The 21,059-nt window shown below is 40.7% G+C and overlaps 1 protein-coding gene and 1 non-coding gene across 4 annotated transcripts; both read left to right on the forward strand.

The window, feature by feature from the left end:
* Positions 1 to 347: 347 nt before the first annotated feature.
* Positions 348 to 20,389, forward strand: LOC128449817 (ATPase family AAA domain-containing protein 2). 3 transcript variants are annotated; one of them, XM_053433130.1, is made up of 30 exons: positions 348 to 732; positions 2,157 to 2,302; positions 2,666 to 2,706; positions 2,829 to 3,006; positions 4,185 to 4,272; positions 4,367 to 4,448; positions 6,658 to 6,831; positions 7,005 to 7,125; positions 7,776 to 7,790; positions 8,380 to 8,481; positions 8,733 to 8,841; positions 9,064 to 9,179; positions 9,354 to 9,528; positions 9,728 to 9,816; positions 10,277 to 10,436; positions 10,844 to 10,934; positions 11,107 to 11,284; positions 11,418 to 11,554; positions 11,785 to 11,911; positions 12,893 to 13,079; positions 13,895 to 14,080; positions 14,221 to 14,356; positions 15,521 to 15,717; positions 16,835 to 16,994; positions 17,179 to 17,301; positions 17,701 to 17,877; positions 17,959 to 18,651; positions 18,880 to 19,013; positions 19,699 to 19,827; positions 20,182 to 20,389. In XM_053433130.1, exons 1-30 carry the CDS (start codon positions 532 to 534, stop codon positions 20,212 to 20,214), a joined length of 4,485 nt encoding a protein of 1,494 aa, XP_053289105.1. In that variant the 5' UTR covers positions 348 to 531; the 3' UTR covers positions 20,215 to 20,389. The 3 variants fall into 3 exon arrangements, with proteins under 3 accessions (XP_053289105.1, XP_053289103.1, XP_053289104.1); XM_053433128.1 differs by having other exon boundaries at positions 349 to 732; positions 2,666 to 2,721; XM_053433129.1 differs by lacking the exon at positions 7,776 to 7,790 and having other exon boundaries at positions 349 to 732; positions 2,666 to 2,721.
* LOC128450211 (small nucleolar RNA SNORA5) lies at positions 13,213 to 13,348 on the forward strand. The gene has a single exon (XR_008339976.1). It is a non-coding gene; the product is annotated as a small nucleolar RNA SNORA5 (small nucleolar RNA).
* Positions 20,390 to 21,059: the final 670 nt, after the last annotated feature.

The following is a 21,059-nucleotide window of genomic DNA, read 5'->3' on the forward strand; positions in this document are numbered from 1 at the left end:
AGACTGTTTATAAACTTTAAATAACATAAGTTATATATCTGCAAACACAGTTTATCTATGACGTCTCCATTCACCAGTGTGTGTACATATTTAACGCGCGCTGGTTCGCAGATGGAGCAGAGCGCGCTCTAACAAACCGGGAAACCTTTTCAAATTGTGAACGTATCTCTCCGCTTATGTTACATTAAACTTTCTCCATGAGCGTTGAGGTAAAATAAGCGGTATCAAATATGTGTTCCATCATCGATGAGATGAAGATAAAATACACTATTTGAGTTAATTTACGATTTTTCTAAGGGATCTATTTTTCCCGGCGGCAGCTTTGGCCGCTTACCTCATAACTTCCGATGACGTTTGTGGCGCCAGAAATCAAGGGTTTAGTGAGGAGCCAATGTGTGTGTGTGTGTATGTGTGTGCCAGCTGGTGGTCACTGTGCTATGTGGAAGGTCCAGTAAGCGCTGCACATTGTCAGGCTGAGCAGCGGCGGACTCTCCGTGGTTTGTGCTGGTATATGATCGGGTTGCGGGCAAGATGGTGATACTACGCAGCAGCAGCGGCGGCGGCGTCGGTGCTGAGCCGGCGACAACTCCGAAGAGGAGGTCGATGGAGTTGGATACAAGCGGCGACTTTCTGTCGCTGATTCCCGCGTCGCACTCAAAGTCCGCCCGGGTGACCCGCTCCTCCCGGGCTCTGGATGAAGGCTTCACCGGCCACGACGACAACACAGTGAATGTGAGGATACTCAGCCAGACATCCGCTCAGATAACCAGAGCACCATGTGTGAGCTGGATCAATTATCCACCTAACTTTGCTAAGCTAGCTTTGCTAGCTATACTGACAGCTTGTCACTGGCTCTACTGACCCGATCAGACCGGGCACCTGTTGTATGACAGTTTACAGAAGGTCCCATGTCTGCCGGACATTTGTCGGTTTATACTTATCGACCATTTAAATCTCTTAAGTTCAAATTATCTTAAATTGAATGTTATGTCCAATGATATGTGTCTTTGCACACAGCAGCACTAAATGTTAACAGACTGTCTAGTTAGTATCCCAGTTGTCCTGAGTGTTCAGTAAGGTGCTGATGTTATTGGTCAGAGACTGAAAAGAAATACATTCTTTAATTGCCCCCTTCATTTCAGTCATTCATTAAGCAAAGACAAATTCTTCTTTTACTTCATCATTGGAAATAATAATCTATCCAGATGTGCATTATGTATCCAATACTTTTTTAAACAAGCTCTTAAAGGCTTTATTTAGTCAATACATGCTTGATATTGATCTGTTCTAAGTTTTTAGATGTTGCTTGTCACAAAGTAAACTTTACATCTGAAGAATTTGTGGTTCAGTGACTGACTAACACTGATATTGTCCTGTTTGCCTGTATCTGGTCATGGGACATTCACTGCCACCAAGCAGTGGCAGTCATATGAAAAGTTTATTATTTGTTTATCATATATAGAGGAACAAATGCACAATTTATGGATCACCCACATATACAGTGAATGTTTGATATGTATGTTTTAAATGTCTTTTGGAGGTGATCTCCTTTTATTCTTACCAAAAGAGCCATATAACAGAATCATCCCTTCAACTGTGTGGGGCCCCAATACTAGTGAAACGACAGAAATAGGTTTCGCATACGACACAATAACTTTAAACTAGAAAGTACACTTATAAATGTAATAACAGCAAGGCTAAATTATGTAGATTTATAAGACAAAAATTGCACGTATGTCTCCCATAGTGTATAAGAGCAACTAAGGGCAGAGATGAAGCAGGACACACCCTTATAACGAGGGGTCCCCTAAAATTGGATGGAGAGATACAGAAAGCTTCAAATGTTCCTCATATTGACTATGGAGGCCTATACGTGTCAAAATATAACACTTTACACTTATTTTGTATAATTGTAATATTAGATTTTCCAACTTTATATGGACTCTGTTACACCTCTTACGGCTGTGTAATTGTTAAACACACAGTTTGCTTCAGCCTGCTCTGGTAATTAAAGGGTCATAGTTGCAACTTATTTGTAGAAGTGTGTCTGATACACCTGCTTATACTTATTATGCTGCTCCATGATTAACTTTGGTTCTGAAAACAGACACTACGTTCATATGTCCTGTGATAATCCTGCAATGTGACTGTTCCAGGGACAAAGTGATATGAGGCAGGATGAGGGAAGTGGTGTCCATCTCTCTCCAAGGACCAGAGGACGGAGAATGAAGCAAGAGGTCTCCTATGCTGAGATGGATTCAACGACCAGCTCTCCTGTGACTGAAGAAAAGGATAGCACCAGGTAATACAGTGTCTCTCACCTTGCCCACCATTTGATTATTAGTGTCACTACATAGCCAACTTCCCTCTGTCTGTGGTTTAGGTTTTTTACATGTGGAAAAGTGGTTGCACCAAAATGACTCTTGGCCAGTACGGATGTACAGAGCCAAGAATATCAATTTGTACAAGCTGAATAGCTGTAGTCTCAATTGTATCTTTCATGCCATTATCTTGAGATCACAAATTATTATCTCAAGAATATTTTTGTTATATTTCTGTAGTTTGTTTTCCCATGATAACTGGTTATTGTATCTTTTTGGAAGAAGTTGTGATCATTTAAGAATTCAATCAAATGTATTATTTCATTTGTTCTCTCCATCTTCAGAAGATCTTCCAGGCTTCAGAGAGAAGGAAACGCATCCAGCGGTAAGCAGAAAGCAGGTGCGGGTCTCTACAGTGTTCATCTTCAGAGCATTTGGATTATTAAGAAGTTAGTGTTCAGCAGTGTACACGATACTAACAGGTTGGTGCTTTTGTTGGTCCATAAGATGTTCCAGATGAGGTGGAAGGGTCGTCCACTCCCAAGAGGAGCCGCTTTAACCTACAGAGCAGGGAAGTGGAGGAGGAAGAGGAGGAGGATCGCTCAGTGCGACGTAGCTCCCGAATTACCAGATACAAACTGGATTCCCGCAACCAGTCAGTGCTCTACGATCGCCTCATCACCAAGTGAGTTCAGAAAAAATCTATTTCATCAAATTCATAAATTTTTCAAAGCTGGATTTCACAGCAGCTTTTCCAAATGAAATATGAAGCAAGTTATATTTACTGCCCGAGCCCCGAACAGTAGGAGACGGTAGGAGGCCCTATTGAAATTGTATGATTATTTTGATTATTTTTCAGGCATATTAATTGGCTTTTTGAGGGCTTTAACATGCTCAAATTGTTACCAAAATTTGCAGAAAGTTAGAAAGTGGTGAACATTTCCGTATTCTAGAGTAATTTTAAATGGGCGTGGCAAAATGGCTCAAAGGTGCCCCCAAGGCCCCTGGAATGCGTTCACATTGACCGATCTTCACAAAAATCAATACACAGGTGTATCATGACCATACAAACAAAAGAGTCTGAGGTGCATTTTGAAAAACGCAACAGGAAGCCTGCCAGTCATGACATGGCGACTCCCATTCCGCGCTACCTGTAGCAAAGTGAATAAAACCAGCTTCCTAACCTCGTTCCACTCGGCGAGGACGCATCCTTGTGACGCAGCTGTACGGCAGGTGTTTTATATTTGCCTCAGCACGGAAGCGAGGGATATGGTGTGTTTATTAAAACGGTCCACTCCTTTAAGCTACAGGCACTTATGCGAGGGGAGACGCTACATTTAAAAAGACAACAATTACTAACTTAAATAACACTACATATACTTGAACATAAAGAACAAAATAAACCCAACCCAAATAACAAATGAGACAATCTGCATAAACTGGCAGGTTTAGCAGAGAGTTACACAGCAGAGCCCCTACTTGAACAGATCTATTAGTCTGTATGTCATAATACTGATGGTGCCAACTACTAGCAACTGGAAATAAGCTTTGTTTTACAACTATCATTCAGTTTACATAACATTTTCACAGTGTGTTGTGTAATTGATGGCATTGACCGTATGAGCAATTAGCAGGCAAGAATTGCTGTCACGTGACGGACGCAAGAAGTGAAGCTTTTATCCTTAGGGCAAAACGCATGCAACGCTTCAAAATGCATGTGCTCGGGCCCGTTCAGTGCTGCTTTGCAGCCCTAGTTTTATGGTTGAATTTGCTTGATTATTGTGATTGCAACGTTATCTAATGACTTAGTTTCTTGATATACTTTGGTACAATTTAATGAGCTTTTTCTATGATTAACCTCAGCACTGCAGAAGCTGTCCTCCAGAAGATGGACGACATGAAGAAGATGAGACGGAGACTGAAGAGCAGAGATAGAGACACTAAAGATGAGGTAAAAATCTGGAAATATGTTTATTTTTGGCATTTTCATTTTGACAAAGAAAAAAACTTTAAGCAGTGATTTAATAATCTTTTCCTCTGTGCAGCTTGGCGTTTACACTCGGGGCCAGATGCGAATGTCTCTAAGGACGAATGTGGAGAGTAAAGACCCTGAGGAGGAGAACCAAGGTGAGCTGTTATAGGTTTAGTAACCACTTCAGGTCCATAGCTGGGGAATAGAAGCATACAGGTCTGAGTCCAGTTGTATGGGTTATCCATTGGCAATGGCAATTTTATTTATAAAGCACATTTCATTCGAAGAAAATCAATGTGCTTCACATTAAAGCAAACATTAAAACAAAATACATTCATATATATAGAAACAGATAAAGGTGTAATATAATGCATTAAATCATACAACAAATGCATCACAAATCCACGAACCAATTAGACACAACATAGCACTCAACAGTCATTGGATAGAAGACTAGTTCCCCTGTGGTTTGGGTGGAGGCGTTCATGTTGAAAAAGGTCAGTTCTGTTGTGGAGAGCAGTGAAATTGTCTGCATAGGTCTCTGGCCCTGCAGTAACATTTCAGCCAGATGAGGAACTGCCTTAGGCGACTGAACTTGACGTCACTAAAACTACTGGCCAAGAACTGGCTGGAGATAAACACCTGTTTTCTGGTGTCCAGCAGACTGTTCACCAGGTATTTCAAGTCGTTTCTTTTATCAACTTATATATTGGGTTGTTTTGACTTATTGATAATTTCATACATCAAACACTCATTTAGTCTGAGAAAAGAAGAGGATGCAAATCCCAGCAATCAATCATATGCACACCTGCCAAATAATGCTTTCACAATGGAGCTTTATTTCTAGAGATCGATAAACAGAATTGCTTCTTTTAGACATTTGACCCGACTGTATAAAGGTCAAGTCTATGATGATGAAATAGCTGGACATGCATTACATGGCTAGTTGTAATGTAATCTAGTTGTAGCTATGCGTGCTCCTGCGAGGTGCATGCATTTATTTGTTGGCAGGCAGAACTCTGCACAACACCAGCAGTCAGTGCCCAGTGTTGTAAATGTAGTAGTAGTAAATGCTGCTGAGGAGAATACTGTTTTGGGCTCACAGAGAAAGTAGTGTGAAGTGCCAGCGTCACACAGCAGGAGATGATGATCTGAAGTAGGGCTGCAACTAACGACTATTCTGATAGTCAATTAATCTATCGATTATTGAAACGATTAATCGACTAATCGGATTATGAATCACACAAATTCTCAATTGCTTTTATTTAGCCAACAGCTTTTAAATTTAGCTTGAGGTTGTTCGCGGCATGTGATGACTGAAAATAAAGACCTAAAGATCGATACTTCATTCAAAAATGTCTTTTAATAAACTTTGCTGCATATAAGGGTACTACTGATACAAGACAAAGAAAAATCAAGTTTTTGTCCATATAAAACAGGCAAAAATGTGCAAAGTGCTAATATAATTGTTTTATAATTCAAGTGTCCCTTTTTCCTGTGAACTAAGAAACGGCAATGTGCCGATTAAAAAAAAAAAAATTAAAAATCATGTATCCATTTTTTCTGTTAATAAAAACATCAACAAACAAAACTAGTCAACAAACAAAACTACAGTCTTCTTCGGACTGAGTAATTGTGATTTAAAAAAAGACGTTTGTCAGGCAATAGGATAACATAAGGCTTTTAAACTTGTTAAAAAAAATGTAACCATATTTTTGTAATGGATTCTAGAATCCTGCGCACAGGTATAAACGTTTATATAGAAAGCTAGCTAACAGGCTATCTTACCGAAGCGAGTCTGCATCGTCTACGTTACTTTTTTTTTCGGGCTATGTTGAGGGTGAAGTTCTCCCATACTTTTGACTTTCTGGTGCGTGATGATGTTGCAACGGACCTCGCCATTGGTTCATGTTTTGTCGCTATTGCACATGCGCGACTTTCAGAGATAGGAAGGGAGCGAGATGTCTCACTCCTCAGCTACTTCCATCAGCACCTCTGGTAAATCGACATTTAGTTCAACTGCACAGTACAAAAAACACGCGCTATGACGTAATCAACGAATCATCGACGATTAAATTCAGCGGCGACTATTTTTGTCAGCGATTTGTCGACTACGTCGATTAATCGTTGCACCCCTAATCTGAAGTCATGCACATGCGTATGGCAGATCATTTTTGTCTCCACCACTGGCCGACCACAATACTTAATGCCGACGTGAACTTCGGGCCTTACCCCGCATCCAATCCACCGGTGTATGTATTTATTCTGTTGATGTGAAAATGTTTTTTAAAAAGTACCTTAAAGTTTGAGGGGAAGATTATTCAGACGGCAGCAGTAGTTTATGATTATTTTTCTAATTCACAGGAGTGGACGAGGAGGATCATGATAAAGAGGGGGAGCAAGATGGAGAAGTTGATGATGAGGAGGAGGAAGAAGATGATGACGACGAAGATGGCGAGGATGAGGAAGAAGATAACCAGAGGCGCTACGACTTCAGACAGCGAAAGACTGCGGTTCGCTACCAGGCACCACAGGATGGTACTTATTTGAATGTTAAAGGATGGGGTTTACATTTTCTTGGGCTATTATCATGTGCTGGTAAAGTTTTCATTTGTTTACACTGCACAGAAAATCTCCAATTTATCGGAATTTTCAGTTGGGCTTCAACATTTGACATAATTAAATGACATTTGTTTCCCTTTTTTTGTCAGAACCCAAAGAGCCCAGGAAGCGCAGCATGTACTACAAAGACCACTCGTCCCCTTCCAGATGCAGGTTCAGATTCTCTTCCACGGCCCCCAGGAGCCCCTACAACAGAAGAAGAACCAACCGGTTAGTATGACAGCTCAGTTCATTGGTTGCACTGGTTTGACAAACCTTTATATGCCATATATATTTTTATTTCACAGCCTTAGTTACTTTTAAGATGAACATTTTTCCACAGTTGATAATGTAAATATGTTTGTATATATTACAAATTGTTAAAGATTAAGCAGTTGTTTAAAGCCCCCCGTTGACAAAAATAATAGCTCTCTTCATTTTGAATCACCAGTGTGTTTTGAGGTTGTGATGCTGCTTAAAGAGGGGGTAGCGGGTACAGTTTCACCATGTACTCATATTCAGGTTTTTCTTCCTCCACACTGTAGCCAAAAAAAAACTCACAACCAACATTATTCAGAAATGTATTTATATTACAAATACTAGTTTATGACTGAGTCCCCTGAGAACAAACGTTTGTAATAACCATGGATCAGATATGTTTTTATGTTCCTTTCTCAGCTTCATCAAAGCCTTTACTGTAAGATAGAGCCTCTGAATAAGTCTCTTGTTCACCAATGCGATCGCTATTACATCATATTATCCACCTAAGAGATTCGGTTAGTATTTCACACCTACAGTGATGGGTTAGTACCTCAAGTATAAAATCCATTCAGAAATTCCTCTGTTTTCCTCCTTTTATTTATGATTCCTCCGAACCTCAGGAGTAGTTCTGAGAGGTAAGACCCTCACTACTTGACTTTGTCAGTGCTTATTCTGTAGTTCTTCTTTGGGATGTTGTCTATCCATGCACTATGGCCGTGTGTAGTTGTGGCACATTTGGGTGGGAAGACACTTGAAATACTGAGACAGAGAATCAAATTATCCAAATTATACTTTTTAAGTATTCTTAAAACAAAGAAATATTCACTGAATTTCTATTTGCCAGCCTTAGCATATGTACATATTAAAACATTTTGTGTAATTAATTTGTCACCTGGCCTTTAAAGTTAATTGTGTAATTGTTGTATGTTGTTCTTGTGGTGTGTTGGTCAGGGTCATGCATGGTGATTGTGTCATTTGAACTTGATGATTCACCTTTCTGTTACTGCAGATCATAATCAGATAATTCTGCTTTGAACAATCTTTTCTAAATCCATGTATTATCGCTATTCTATCCACAGTGTGTTTGTGTATATGAATACTGTCTGATTGGTGACTGGTAACAGTGTTGTTCATTTTAGTTGTTACTCAACAGTTGTTGTTGCTGCAGAGAGTGACATGCAGTACTGCTGCCATTGTTGTATCCCTTTGTTTTTGCCCTTGCAGAAGGAGACATGCCATCCACAGTAGCGACTCTACGTCCTCATCTTCAGATGATGAGAAGTTCCAGAGACGAAAGAGTAGGGGCAGGAGCCGGCCAGTCAACAGGTGAGAGCAGCAGCAGCAGCTATCACACAGCACAAAAACAAGCTTACTAAATTGAGACCATTTATGTTTCATTCAGTTCATAAAGTGTAACAGGGATAAGACAAGACAAGCTCAAAAATTATTGTTTTACATGTTGTCACAGCCCATCATCCTGTCAAGTAATAATAACTTCCCACAGTAATATTTACAGATAATGATGTCAGTGATTTATAAGTTAAGTAATATTGATATTTCCTTTGTTTTCTATTTAGATGTTTACCAATGAACCTTGTCAAGGAAGACCTGCTGGGAATCCAGAAGGACAGGATGAAGATTGGAGCCAGCCTTGCTGATGTGGACCCCATGTGCATAGACAAGACAGTAAGATGGATGTAAAGATGGAGACAAATAATATATGGTCAAAGCAGCCTGAAAGAAAAAACATAAACATACACATTATTAATCCAAGCATTAGTCTACCCTAATTATATATTTGAAGAGGTACTGTAATTTGAACCAGAAACAGAGATAATTCACATTCAAAAACACTGTAGACTGTAAGATTACACTAAGTTTATTAAAATAACAGTGTTTGTGGCTCAGGTTGGCTTTGGCAGCATTGGGGGCTTGAGTAGACACATCTCGTCACTGAAGGAGATGGTGGTCTTCCCTCTCCTCTACCCAGAAGTCTTTGAGAGGTTCAAGATACAGCCACCCAGGTAAACAATGCTTGTTTGAATGTTTGAAAGTGACATGGTTGCTTGTATATACAGTATTTAAAATACAGCGTATACTGTATGTACATGTGCTGTCCTCAGCATGCTGCTGCCTCAGGCTTCAGTTTTAATGCTAGACCCATTCTTGGTGTTTGTCATGTCTTCCTTTGTGTTTAGGGGCTGTTTATTTTATGGTCCCCCCGGCACAGGGAAAACCCTTGTAGCCAGAGCGCTGGCCAACGAGTGCAGTCAGGGGGATAAAAAGGTGTCGTTCTTCATGAGAAAAGGAGCTGACTGCCTCAGTAAGTGGGTGGGAGAATCTGAGAGACAGCTACGCCTGCTGTTCGACCAGGTAAACCACTCATCTTCAAGGTACAACATTAAAAACACTTTCTAAGAGGCCGTTTGTTGTTCTGTGGTTAGTAAAAGAGAAAACTATCAACAAAGAATCGGAAAACATTTAGTGTAAAAAAAAGTTGGCTTTTAAATTAGAATAAACAAATGTATGTTTGTCTTTGACTGATGATTGTTTCCTAATTAATTGTTTGTAGGCATACCAAATGCGTCCCTCCATCATCTTCTTTGATGAGATTGATGGTTTGGCTCCAGTCAGGTCCAGCCGTCAGGATCAGATCCACAGGTCAGCTGTGCTCTTTACTACATCCTGTTCATGTGTGATGAGTAAAGTTGTTCACAGGCAATTTGAAACTACTACGAGCCAGCATCAGCAATATAATGCACCTCACTCAGAACTGAACACAAAGAAGTGATACACAGCTACATACAGATGCATGTATGTAACACACATGACTGATCGGTGGCGGAGCAGAAATAAGTTTTAACAAAGGAAATCGTTTTGAGTCCTTGAACATTAATTAAAGCAGCTTGTTTCAATTATAATTTCTTCAAGGAGATTTTGTATGTATCGAAAAGAAAATGGCTACAACAGTTTGAATTTAGAGTGTGGTAGTTCGGTACTTTTTCAGAGATTCTGTGATGTTTTTCTGGAAGATGACAATGCTGCTGTTGTAATGACTCTCAACATCACAAACCTTATCACCTCAGAAGATCAGTTGATAATGTTAGTCTTTTCTCTGTAGCTCCATCGTGTCGACCCTCCTGGCTCTTATGGATGGATTAGATGCCAGAGGCGAGATTGTTGTGATAGGAGCCACAAACAGACTGGACTCCATCGACCCAGCTCTGAGAAGACCAGGACGCTTTGACAGAGAGTTCCTCTTCGGCCTGCCTGACAGAGAGGTGAGAAACTCGAGATGCACTTTAATGATTCAAATTGGTCCGCCAGTGCCTACATTGGTATTCCTTTCTTACTGTAAAAGTTTGAGGTTTTTCTCTGCTCCTCTTGCCACTTACTGGTGCCACCACATTAAGGTAGAAAACAAAGGCCATGACATACTGCTGTAAAAATAATGAATGTTTACTATGATGGTTTTTATTTTAGATCGATTTGAATATGATCATGTAAACAACAATCTCCTGCGGCCACTTCCGGGACATCTGTTTTCTTGTTTTATCTTGTCTTATTTGAGAGCTGTGTGTTATGTACTTAGCAGTAGCTCTGAGTGCAAGGGAGTAAATGTTCTTCAGGTTGTACAGTATTAATATCTGGATTGTAAATGTTCATGAGATTGTATTTTCAATGGCAGGCTAGAAAGGACATTCTGAAGATCCACACCAGACAGTGGACCCCGCTGCCCTCTGACAATTTTCTGGAGGAATTGGGAGATAAATGCGTTGGTATGTTTGCATAGCAGCTCCCAAAAGCCTAGAGTTACGCAAAGCCCATATCTCAACATCCTTCAACTCCATCAATGAACTTCTATAGGATAAACTTGCACAAAGCTTTGTACAGATTATATTCTCTGATAGTTTTAGTGTCCATTAACAACCTGTTTGTCTGTATTGGCAGGTTACTGTGGAGCAGACATTAAGGCAGTGTGTTCAGAGGCTGCCCTGTGTGCGCTGCGGCGTTGCTACCCACAAATCTACTCCTCGTCACAGAAACTTGTTCTTGATGTCAACTCCATTGCCATCACAAACATAGACTTTATGTCCGCCATGTCTAAGATGGTGCCAGCTGCCCAGAGGTAGTGTATATTATTGGTTAGAATAAAACGTATTCTGTCAGCCCTGAGGCCTAGGTCCTGCTGATGGATGTTAAGTGAATATGATGCATATTGGTTTAATTTATTTTCTTGTCTATTTTTTTTTTTTTTTTAGGGCAGTGGTATCACCAGCCAAATCCTTGATTCCTGCCATCCTTCCTCTGCTGAACGCCCCCCTACAGAACATTCTCCTCATTGTTAGAAGAGTGTTCCCGCATGCTGATGTGGGCTTAAAGAGGAAGAGAGAACAAGGTACAGTTCTGCATTTTCTTCTCTTGCTCTGCTTTGGATTCATTTATTCTGGCTCTCAGCAGTACATGGTCCTGCATTCTTTAATTTAATTTAACAAAATAATTTCCGGTGTCCATAGGGAATTGCAGATAATGACTAGATTGACTGTTCATTTGCCAACTTCTATTGCAGCATCGGTCAGCCATTTGGATTAACTGCTGCAGAGTGTGTTTGTGCTTGTGCATTTCCAGATGTGGCCTGTGGTGTGTCTGAGGATGACCTGATGTTCAGTGACGATGAGGACGTCTGCTTCACCTTGCACACCCCTGGCACTCCACGCAAAACGCCTGCTGTGAAGGGACTCCTCAACCTCAGCAGGTAGTGTGAAACTCTGTGATGATAATCCTTTTGTGAAAACTGTAGCATGAAGTCTTGTTTTGTACTTGTATTCTTCACTTTGTGCTGTAGGGCATATATTGTCCCAGTAAACCAACTGTTTTTGAAGATCATTTATGCAACTAAGACTACGTTTACACAGTTGGCCCAGGTAATCCTGATCAGGTTGTTTAATGACAGTGTTAATGGCACAAATCAAATGGAATTTGATCTTTTCCAATTAGATTTGGTCCACTTTCGTTCTTGGGCCTAAATCAGATACAGTTCAGATATTTTTTAAATGCAACCTCATTCTGAAACTGAAAGAGAATTCAATACATCTCTTACATCACTAGATTGACATTCCTCAAGATAATACGCATGCCAATGGGCGGGTGGGCCTTGTGGAGAGGTACCGACAGATGTAGTTGAAAGTAGCCCTTTACAATTGAAGGACTAGATTTGGATGAAATCTGTTTAATTGAAGCCATTCACGTCACAATCCCCCCACTCCTGGATCACACACACCTCTGTGCAGAAGTAGCAGCAGTTACTCCACAAAAAGCCATAATTACACTTTCAGTCCATCTCTTTGTTATTCTCCTGTTCATCTGCTCATTCCCCTGCTTCCACTGCACAAAAACACAATAATCATAATAAGCACATCTGTGCCCTCTATGTTAGTTACCTTCTTGTCCTTGTAAACTTACCGTACACAGCGTGCTGCGTGTTGCATCTTGTTGTTCTCTGCATGCCGGTCATATTAGGAGCATGACCAGTTCACATGGAGTCTGATATTGGCCACATTTTAAAGGATAATGTGAACAGCTAAATGAATCACTCGAAAAAAATCCAGATTGAACACTAAAGCTTACAGTGTAGATGTAGTCTGCATTAGCTCTTGAAAAAAAAATTTAATGATGAAATTAATCTAAACATCCCGACCACTTCACCTATCTGTCACTGTCCTCCCTGGTTGTGCAGGAGTGTGCTCAGCCAGCCGACATCCTACCGTCCCAGGCTGCTGCTGGAGGGCAGACCAGGCTCAGGTCAGAGCTCTTACCTGGGTCCTGCTGTCCTGCATGCTCTGGAGAAATTCCCAGTGTACACCCTGGACATAGCCGTGCTGTTTATAGCCAGTGCAGCAGCACCAGAGGAGACCTGTGCTCAGGTAAATGAGATATTCATTTAGATAATAAGTAACATAAGAATTCGTGGGATGTCTTTGTGTTGGATCAGCTTTATTTATATTGACGTATAATATATATACTCATTATTACATCACTGATGCAGACTAGAGGTCCTGCAGCCTTGTCAAATTCAGTTTGTTCTTTAAAGTGGACCTCACTGGCCAAAATGGCTGCCATGGAGACTGTAGTCCATGGCCCCATCTCCCACGTTACCAAAGCCCTAAGTGATGTGTTGAAATTGCAAAGAAAATCCTCACCTTTTGATTTTAATTATGTTTCTTCTTGAAATTACTTAAACCATTATTAATGATCAAAATGGTTGCTCAAACTGACTGACTGCTTGTTTCCACCTTAGCTTTACCCATGGACTGTATAAAAAGATAGATGATGTGTTTCCACTACCTCCCATTATCCAGAAATGAAGACAAAATATCCTGGATATGAGTGCTTTCATCTTGACATCATATGGAGCCAGGGTCTGCGCAGTAGTGATCGTTGTTTGTAGTTTAAAACCAAAATAATGGAAAAACTAGCACTTGAACATACATTAGTACTTTGACTTTGCAATTTGGTCCATGTCCTATCCACTCACATGAAGAAGGTGGGGTTTATGATCTATACTTCAGCCACTCTTTTTGAGAGCTGTCATGTCATCCATCTTTATACGGTTGAATGTCATTGAACAATTTCCTGTCTTCCTCTCCTCATCATACAGTTGATTTATCCGTTTAGCGTTCATCATCCTTTTCATACTGATCCACATATTTTGTTCCGGCCACTGTTCTTTCTTTGACAGATTTTTCTTGAAGCCAAGAGGACCTCTCCCAGTATCCTGTACATCCCTCACATCGGACAGTGGTGGGAAACAGTGGGTCCTGCCTTAAAAGCCACATTCCTGAGCCTACTTAGCTCGATCCCTGCTTTCTCTCCTATTCTGCTGATGGCCACCTGCAACCAGCGATACGACCAGCTCAGTATGGAGGTATCGAAAGATGAGCAATACAATGTTGACTAGCTTCGAAAATAACATATCAATGCATCTGATTTTCTTGAATTTAAAAAGGATTTACATACATTCCTCTATAAGAATATCTTCATTGTGTCTCACTCTTCTTGCCTCAGGTACAGGAGTTGTTTCGGGTGGAGTACGGAGAGGTTTTCCAGGTCCAGGTCCCCACCAGCAGAGAAAGAAGAAACTTCTTTGAGGACCTGATTCTTAACCAGGCTGCCAAGGCCCCTGCCTCAAAAAAGAAGGCTGGTGAGAAATAAAGAAGTTTGATAACAAAGCACAAATCTAAGTTTGCTTTGTGCAGTACCTTGACTTTTCTAAACTCAAGGTTCATATGTGTTAAGAACAAACATAAATATCATTCCTCAGGCCTGTTTTCCCATCAGGATCAATGCATACATTTGTAAGAAATTTACAAATATGTAAACAAAAACAAAACAATAAGATAAATAATTAAGAAGTTTTAGTCTGAACAACACTTAATGTGTGAAGTGGCTTTTGTGACATTGCAGTGTACAGGAATTAACCTATTGAATAACTTTACAGTATCTGTTTGTTCAACACAAATGGAAGTTGCCGTTTTTACTGTTTATTAGCACATATTCATTTTAGTGTCCAAATTGCTGTCTGTGAACTAGTGTTGGTATGCGTAAAATGCCAAATAATGCGTTATGAAATGGTTTTGCTAACAATGGCTGACTGGCTAACGTCAACATTGTTCCTGTGCAACTGGAAGGCTATTAACTCGGATTATTTGGGTGTGACCTCATTCCGATTGCCGAGCGCCAAGATGTAATGGAACGCGACATTAGATCGGAACGAGGCTTCACTTGTCTTTTAACAATGCTTTTATTGCTTATTATTGTCATGGAAAGTCTGAATCTGAATATCTTTCAAATTGAACTGCAGTCTCAGACTGTGCAAAGTAAGTGGATAAAAAACTGCAAAAGTTAATAGCTTCGTCCATGACCCATACCTCACAGTTAAAAGGTGTCATAACTTCTGGTTAGTAGTTTTTGCATAATTCTGCGTTATAGCAACAACATACAGAAAACATAACCTCCTTGGTTGAGATAAATGTACTTAATACAATTTTAAGGAAAACCCATTAGTTGAATTCTACAATAGAAATGTACCGTAAGTCTTTTTTTTTTTTTTCTGGCATTTTGTGTAATGGTATTACTCATTAAAAATTTTGGTCAGTTTCTGGGAACAAATATAAGTGTGAAAACTCTAGGGAATAGAATGGACATAAAGTATATAGCAAGAGAGAGAGGGTCACTGGGCCCAAAAGATTCAGGGCATAGTGTTATGTGTTGATGAAATATTGATTTAAAAACCATGACTTTTTTCAGGGTGCATGACGTGTGTGAGATTTAAGATTTTTGTGTTTTAACCCTCTTCTCTCCTCAGTGCTCCGTGCTTTGGAGGTGCTTCCTGTCGCCCCTCCTCCTCCTCCACGTCAGCTAACTGAAGAGGAGATTCAAAAATTGGAGGAACAAGAGGAAGACACCCTCAGGGAGCTCCGCCTCTTCCTCCGTGATGTCACCAACCGACTGTCCCAGGATAAACGTTTTAAGACTTTTACAAAGCCTGTGGATTTAGAGGAGGTAGCTATTTTATTCTATTTCGTTATCTTTCTAATGACCTCTCTAATAATGCCTGATACAGTATGAAGGTCACTTACATAGAAGTTGTGGTTTATGTGTTATGTTAGCCTGGATGCCAGACGAATTTAGCCCCGCCCACAACAGATTTGGTCGGGCAGTTCGGTCTGGAGTCGCTCCATTGGGAAAAAATTATGGCCGGACCGGGCCAATCAGATTGTCAGGGCGGGCTTTATACGATGATTGACAGATGATCAACGGTAACGTAATCAACCATGTCATCAAAGTGCCCTCGGGTTGAATTCGTTTTCAACAAACATGCCTGCCGCTGGCGAGCTGAGATGTGTAGATGCTGCCATTGAGTCTGTTTTAGAAGACATCGACAGCGCATTCATTTTGAAAGAGGAACACAGAACGTTGAGGCGACGCCAAAGCACCGCCCTAATCTCTATCGCCCCGGCGCTTGGCTGTTCACAACGGACACTGAAGCGACGCTGAACCGCCGGGCAGCGCTAATAATATCACCCGTTGATCCAGTAGATCGCTGCACGGCTTTGTGCTAGTCACACCGGAGGCTGAAGCACCACGCTGCGCCAAGGCTGCCTCGCGGTGCTTCAGCCTCCGGTGTGACCGGCACAAAGTTTTAACATGGGAGTGGATGGGAGCCAGCTGTTATTTAAGGCTTGGCGCTGCGCTGAAGCGTCCGGTGTGAACCCGGCGTTAGTAAATAACTCACAATGCGTTGCTTAGCATACGTCACATACTACGTTGCTCTGATTGGTTGTAGGTCTATCCAATTGAGCGAAGAGGAATTTTACTTCCTGGTCAGTTGAAACACGCCCCATCATTTTTTCCCAATGGAGCGACTCCAGACCGAACTGCCCGACCAAAATGTTGTGGGCGGGGCTAAGTTCGTCTGGCATCCAGGCTAGTGTTATGTGTGAGTTCAAAAAGTTTCTATAAAGTGTTTGATTCCTTGATTTTTTTTTTTTTTTTTTTTTTTTTTTTTTTTGGGGTGGTGCATCTTAAGAAAATTCATGGCGTGTAAGCAGCTCAATGAGTAACTGCTACTTGTTGCTCATAACTATTATGATTATATACACGTAATCTTTTGTTTCAGGTTCCTGATTACGCTGAGGTGATCAAGAAGCCTATGGACCTCTCAACAGTTCTCTCTAAGATCGATCTCCATCGGTATGGGGCAGTGAAGGAGTTTGTGCAGGATGTAGATCTTATCTGGCAGAATGCACTGGAATACAACCCTGACAGGGACCCCTCAGGTACAAACACTATACAATACATACATATACTTTTTATATATCAAACTGATGCAGAGATATGAGGTGCTACAATTTTAATCAAGTGATTACATTATGTAACTGTTCAATTCTGTTTTGTCAAATCTAGCCTTGGATTATGAAAGAAACATTAAACTCAACCTTTGTGTGTGTGTTTGGCATCCAGGCCGTCAGATCCGCCACAGAGCGTGTGCCCTGAAGGATACTATCCATGCCATCATTAGAGATGAACTGGATGAAGATTTTGAGAAGATTTGTGAGGAAATCAAAGCATCACGCAGCACAAGAGGTCAATTTTGTTTGTTTGTTTGTGTGTGTTTGTGTGCGTGCGTGCGTGCGTGCGTGTGTGTTTTAAGAAAACAAACATCTCATGATTAGCCTGAGGGTTGCCTTTTTTTAAACTGGGACATTTTGTGTTCTCTTAATAACAATAACCAGTGTAGATAATTTTTGTTACTGTTGGACTGACTTTTTAACCTTATGGAATATCTTACACAACGTTTATGCTTTTAATTTAATGCTGCTTTCATACTTCTTTCAGCATTTTTCCCTTTAAAGAACAATGAAGTATTTATTTAAGAATGCACAGTTGCATCGACTTAGATCAGACCTCCAGCTTTATTAGATGGACAGAACCGTTTCAGAGCGAAGGTGAAAACTACCGTTCTTTGTTTTTTGACTTCCACAGGTAGCACAACTACCACCCGGTTTGCCCCCTCCTTTTACCACGTCCTTCCCAAACAGCCAAATTCTCCTGCTGAGGCAAAGTTCACAGACACAACCCCACAAAGAGATCCGACTGGAGCCATAGCTGCTGTTACCCCCTATACAACTTCCTCTGCTTTCACAACTCCTAAAAACACAGGTAACAACTACATAGATAACAACACAAAAAAATATATACACGAAAGAGCTATATAAATAAATCTGTTTTTTGTACCTCCAGTCCAGAGGAAGAAAAGAAGAAAGAGTCGCTGGGCCTCTGGCGTATATGTAAAGAGGAAGTCTGCTTCCTCTCTTCACCTGTCCAGAGATGACATACAGTTAGGGTCTGATGAGGATGAGGTGGATGAAGACGATGAGGAGGAGGCTGAGAAGGATACCGGGGCAGAGGTGACTGAAGGAGAAGTGGATAAACAATCAGGGCCTGCAGAAGGTCAGGAAGGTAGCCCAGAGCCTATGATGGAACAGGGAAGCCAGGAGAAGGAGGAAAAAGACGGGAGGAATGGAGCTGCTGAAAATGACTACTACACGGGTGATGAAAAAGAAGAGGTGGACCAAGCTGTCGCAGATGAACCAGGAGAATTAGAAGAAAATTACAAAGCATTGACAGAAGAAGGGAATGGGAACAGCAAAACACTTTCAGCAAATACTAAGAGCAGCCTCACTGAGACAGAGAGAGGAGATCATCACGAACAGTCCATCACAGCAGAGAGAGGTGAACCTCAAGACCAAAAGCTAAAGGAAACTGAGACTGAGAAATGTCAAACCATACAAAAGGGGGATGAGAGTAACAAGGTAGCGACTGCAGAGGAGATTGCACTGAACAGTCATGCTGAGCCAATGGAGGTGGAAGGAACGGAAACCTCAACCACAGATGCCTCTGCAGCTGTCAGAGGAGAGGAGGACACAAACACAGGTTGGCTATTACCACTGAGTTCAGCTCTTGATTTTAAAGTGCAGAGAAAATGTGAGAGACAACCCATTAAATGTTAAGCTAAAGAAAATCACTTGTGCAATGTTTCTAGAGATGACAAAGTCCACTTATATAATTTTTTCCAACTTTGAGGTTTAAGTGAATATGTGAACCGATAGCCATCACTAACAATGTTGTAAATATTTGGTGTCCTTGTGTTTTGTGTCTCAGAGCGGAGCATGAGGCGAAGGACTCGGTCTGTAAAAAGCTCTGTGCTGCAGCAGCAGATGATCGACGTGGACAAAGCTATGCAGATCCTAGACAAGGAAGTTCCACTACTTGTGGTGGACAGAGACAAATTAAAGGTGTGGGATACTGTTGGTGTTTGCTCGCATCATAGTTACCCATCCATCTCTCCTATAGAAGCCACCAATAGACTAGTGACTGAAGTCAAGGCCCTTCGTTTGCAATCCTTTATATGCTATTGTCTCACATTAGCTGCTTTCAGACATGCACTGTCGATTGGACATTAATTCATTCTGAGTATGAGAACACACATGTCCAAGTCAGTTGTTCCAGACAATCTCTGTCCAGAAAAATGTGTGTGCCCATGTGAGGAACATTTCCAGTAACTTCATAGCGAGTGGGGGTGTTATGACGTTTCTGACATTAAAACTGATGCGAAACTAAATATCTCAGTGAAAAAGAGGTGCACAACATGTAAAAGATTTCAACTTGAAAGGATAACCAGATTCAAGAGCATTTGGTTTGAAGAGTTGATGCCGGTTTTGAAGCGCTGTAAACAAAAAAAACAAGTGATCTGTAGGCGGAATTTGTACGCCATGTCCTGCCTCCTGTATGCTCTACCTGGGCCCCCAACCCTCCTATATTCTTCATATGTAAGGCGAGCTCCAGAAAAAAATGTCAGGAGAATTGGATCTAGACATTTGCCTTTGACATTTCATGTCTCAAAATGGCTTTATCAAGTTTTCCAGCTGAAATGTCTATTGCATGTCATGACTCTGCTAACTGTCTTCCTCCTTGGTTCAGGAGCTGTTGGAGAGAGTAGTGACCAAGACTGACAGCTTCGAGGTTTACAAGCTGGAGAAACTCTACGCTCTGCTCTGCCAGAGCATTTACAGACACAGACGAGACTTCAACAAAACAGCACTAATACAGGTTGGTACTGGACTGCACTGATGAGCTGAACTGAGCTACACTTTGTTTACTGTAGATACTAAGACTTGTTGCAGGAGGAAAAGCACAGGTACCAACCAATAATCTGAAGTGTGGCACTCAGGAAGTCAAGCTTGTGAGAACAATAGTTGGGTCCTTGAACAACTCACATGTCTGCTTTGAAGAAAACCTTGGATATTTGAGATTTCCATATTTTATTCTTGCACTGTTGTCTAAGAGAAGGATAACTGAATGTAACCTAAACATGGAATATTGGCAGTTTTATTCAGTTCTTAATTAAATGTATTATTTATGACATTAACCAGTTGTTCTTTTCTTGTCTTTTAATTTTATCAGGAGATGGACGAGGAGATTGAAGATTTCCAATAACTTTTCAACAGGAACCCCATGACTATTTTTAAGTGTTATGCTCATCATCCTTATCAAAGCTGTTAATATACAAACATTGGCTCTATTTTCATAGAAATCGACTGGCACATATTTTTGTGCTTTAGCCAAAACTTTGTAACCGTGTTTATATTTAATTAAACTGCTTTCCTCTTAATGTTGTTTGGTGTATTTTGTGAGCTCAGGATTCAGAGTATCTTGTGAATAATAATGTCGTACATGACATTTTGAGCTTTGCCATAAACCCTGAAATACTCATCCTGACAGCGTGTACAGTATATTTGTATTTGAAAGTGTCCTGTTTACTTTGTATTCCTGTTTTTCAGGGCATGGTGTGGTTGAGTTAAAAAGCACTGATAATTCAAATTGAGCTTGGCAAACCAAAAGTCCTAAAATAATATGTACTACTGATTTAACAGCTGCTATAATGACAGATTTTTATCATTGTGCCCATTCCACCAATTTAAACCCCTTTCAAATTAAGTGTGAACAAAGCGGTGTGATGACTTTTGTCCCTAGAGAGACTGATAAAACCAATTAAGTGCCATTACCCGAAGACCGAATACAATATGCTGAAGAGTTGACTGTTGGATCAAGGTAATTTGAAGTCTGCACTTCTGAAACTAAGTCAGAATATCATTGCTGGGGTTCCCACTCAGACCTTTTCCTGTCTTGGAAAAGAACTGGAAATATATTTATTTTACATTTCAATTAAGTATTCAACTAATTTGTGAAACAACCCACATTTAGGTCTAACAAAGTTTTTCAGTTTGCTGTGATGGATGTAGAAACTAACAATGAACCCTGAGTTATTAAAAAGGAAGAAA

The sequence above is a fragment of the Pleuronectes platessa genome, chromosome 10 (assembly GCF_947347685.1).
Source record: "Pleuronectes platessa chromosome 10, fPlePla1.1, whole genome shotgun sequence".
NCBI classification, from domain to species: domain Eukaryota; kingdom Metazoa; phylum Chordata; class Actinopteri; order Pleuronectiformes; family Pleuronectidae; genus Pleuronectes; species Pleuronectes platessa.

Bases quoted from the DNA above. Each gene is read 5' to 3' on its own strand.
- LOC128449817 (XM_053433128.1), top strand. From the start codon at position 532: ATGGTGATACTACGCAGCAGCAGCGGCGGCGGCGTCGGTGCTGAGCCG. The intron at 3,007-4,184 runs GTGAGTTCAGAA...GATTAACCTCAG, and splicing joins TACGATCGCCTCATCACCAA to CACTGCAGAAGCTGTCCTCC. The intron at 17,878-17,958 runs GTAACAACTACA...TTGTACCTCCAG, and splicing joins CACAACTCCTAAAAACACAG to TCCAGAGGAAGAAAAGAAGA.